Raw genomic sequence first — 2,219 nt, forward strand, 5'->3', positions numbered from 1 at the left:
GGGGCGGGTTTGCTGGGCATCTGCCGGCGGTGGGGCCGGACGGACGGACGGGCGCGGCAGGAACGCTCCAGCGCTGCTCTCCTGCCTCTCCCGGCGCGGGCGGGTCTCACACGGACCCCGGCACATGCCTCCTGCCCCCTTCCCTAAAAAACCTGCCTGCCCGCGCCCCGGCCGGCTGCAGAGTCTCCATCCCGCGGGGGCTGCTGCATCCCGGGGCTGCCCCCGGGGCGGGCGGGCAGTGATCCGGTGTCTCTTTGGTTCCCCCGGCACAGCATTATCATGACGGCCTCCTCCACGCTGCTGGCCCTCTTCCTCATGCCCCTCTGCCTCTGGATCTACAGCCGCCACTGGATCAACACAGCCCTGGTGCAGCTGCTGCCCCTGGGGGCCGTGAGCCTGACGCTGGGCAGTACCCTGCTGCCCATCGGCCTGGGCGTGCTCATCCGGTACCGGCACCCCCGCGCCGCCGACCTCCTTGTTAAGGTAGGCACAGCCCGGGGGGGAGGCACTGGGATGCCCGGGGATGGCACTGGGGCGGGGGGGGGCGACAGCAGTAAACGTTCTGGTCCCCCCAAACCAACCGTAGCTTCACACTGGCATATTCCACTACTTTAGGTGGAATATAAGGACTTTCAGTCTTGAAATAAAACAGTCAGACAGAGTCAGAAAGCGATGGAAAGGGCCGGTTACCCCCCGGCGCACGGGAAGGAGGGTAGTGTGGCACTGCACCCTGGGAAGCTCCCCGGGGCCCTCCAGCGTTCCCTGGCATCCTCTCCCCCGGAGCTCTCTACCTGCTCCTGCTGCACCCAGGGCTGGCATAACCAAGCGACGGGTACGGAAATGCTTCCTTAAAACATGCCTGTTAGCTTAATTACAAAAGGAAAAGTGAAGCACAAGCCCTGGCGCTCTAATTTCCCAGCAAGTCACCCCAAAGCAAAATGATGGAGGGCTATCTCAGCCCCTTCCTTTCCCAAGATATGGTCAAGCACCACCAAAGTCTTGAGCCAGAAGCAAACCTGGGAAAGCCAGTGCAACCGTGTTTTGCAGTTTAGCCTCACTATTGAGCCTCTACCTGCTGTGCTTATCCTTTTAAACTAATAATCCCTGTGTTGTTTATCAATGTCTGTTGCCAGATTTCCCTGTGGTCCCTCTTGGTGACTCTGGTGATCCTGTTCATCCTGACTGGGACCATGCTGGGCCCAGATCTGATGGCACACATTCCTGCGTCTGTCTATGCCATTGCGGTGCTGATGCCTCTAGCAGGGTACGCCTTGGGATACGGCTTAGCCACGCTCTTTAAAATGCCCCCACACTGCAGGAGAACAGTGTCTTTGGAAACAGGGTGCCAAAACGTCCAGCTCTGCACTGCCATCCTAAAACTCACTTTCCCCCCAGAGCTCATAGGGAGCATGTACATGTTTCCCTTGCTTTATGCGCTCTTTCAGTCAGCAGAAGCAGGACTCTTTGTGCTGGTATACAAGATGTATGGGAGAGACAGCTACAAACAAGATATGCTCGGTGAAGAGGAAGACACAGATATTTCCTACAGGAAACTGAAAGAAGAGGAGGTGGCTGATACTTCGTATGGCACAGTGACCACAGAAGAGCACAACTCTGTTCAGGTGGAGGTGACGCAGACAGCGCTTTAGGCGAGATAAGGTGGTGACACCCGGGGACGGACGTGTGATGTGTGCTGTGCTTGCAGCCAGGCCTCTGCACAAGCAGAGCTGCCCGGCCTCCATCATTTCTCCAGCTGCTCCCATTGTACAAGGTGATGTGTGCTTATTACTGTGACAGTTGTATTTCCTCAAAAATAAGTATGAAAAAAAAAAAAACAGCAAAGGAAAAAGCATCACTGCGACGCAAACCAGTAACTGTACATCTTCACACCAAGAGGCTCCTGCCTGCCTGAGTGCTGCAGGACTGGGTAGGATAAAGGAGACGAGTGTTTTGCTGAGGTGAAGCCAACGCGTTGCCAGTGTGGACGAACAGGCAAACCAAACTGTCTTGTGCGTGTGTATTTCCATGCCTCCCACCCGCTGTAAAAGCTTTGTGCTCGTTGTTCTCACCGCAAATACATGGCGAAGCCGAACCAAACCCATGTTCCCCACTGATTAATCCCGCGGGGGCAACTGGGGCGCTGCCTGCTTCACCGGGGGAGCTGTGCTGGGGGGTGGGGGGCGTCGGGCCCGAGGGATGGGAAGGGGCCGCCACGGCCG

The 2,219-nt window shown here is 57.4% G+C and overlaps 1 protein-coding gene across 1 annotated transcript in view; it reads left to right on the forward strand.

Annotated features, from left to right (window-relative positions):
• Positions 1–1,848, forward strand: part of SLC10A4 (solute carrier family 10 member 4) — an 11,759-nt gene extending 9,911 nt beyond the window's left edge. The window contains exons 2-3 of the mRNA XM_026846975.1: positions 273–483; positions 1,134–1,848. Coding sequence (XP_026702776.1) covers positions 273–483; positions 1,134–1,649 — 727 coding nt within the window. The 3' untranslated portion in view covers positions 1,650–1,848. The remainder of the gene's footprint in view (positions 1–272; positions 484–1,133) is intronic.
• Positions 1,849–2,219: the final 371 nt, after the last annotated feature.

The sequence above is a fragment of the Athene cunicularia genome, assembly GCF_003259725.1.
Source record: "Athene cunicularia isolate RWA chromosome 4 unlocalized genomic scaffold, athCun1 chr4_part1, whole genome shotgun sequence".
Taxonomy (NCBI): domain Eukaryota; kingdom Metazoa; phylum Chordata; class Aves; order Strigiformes; family Strigidae; genus Athene; species Athene cunicularia.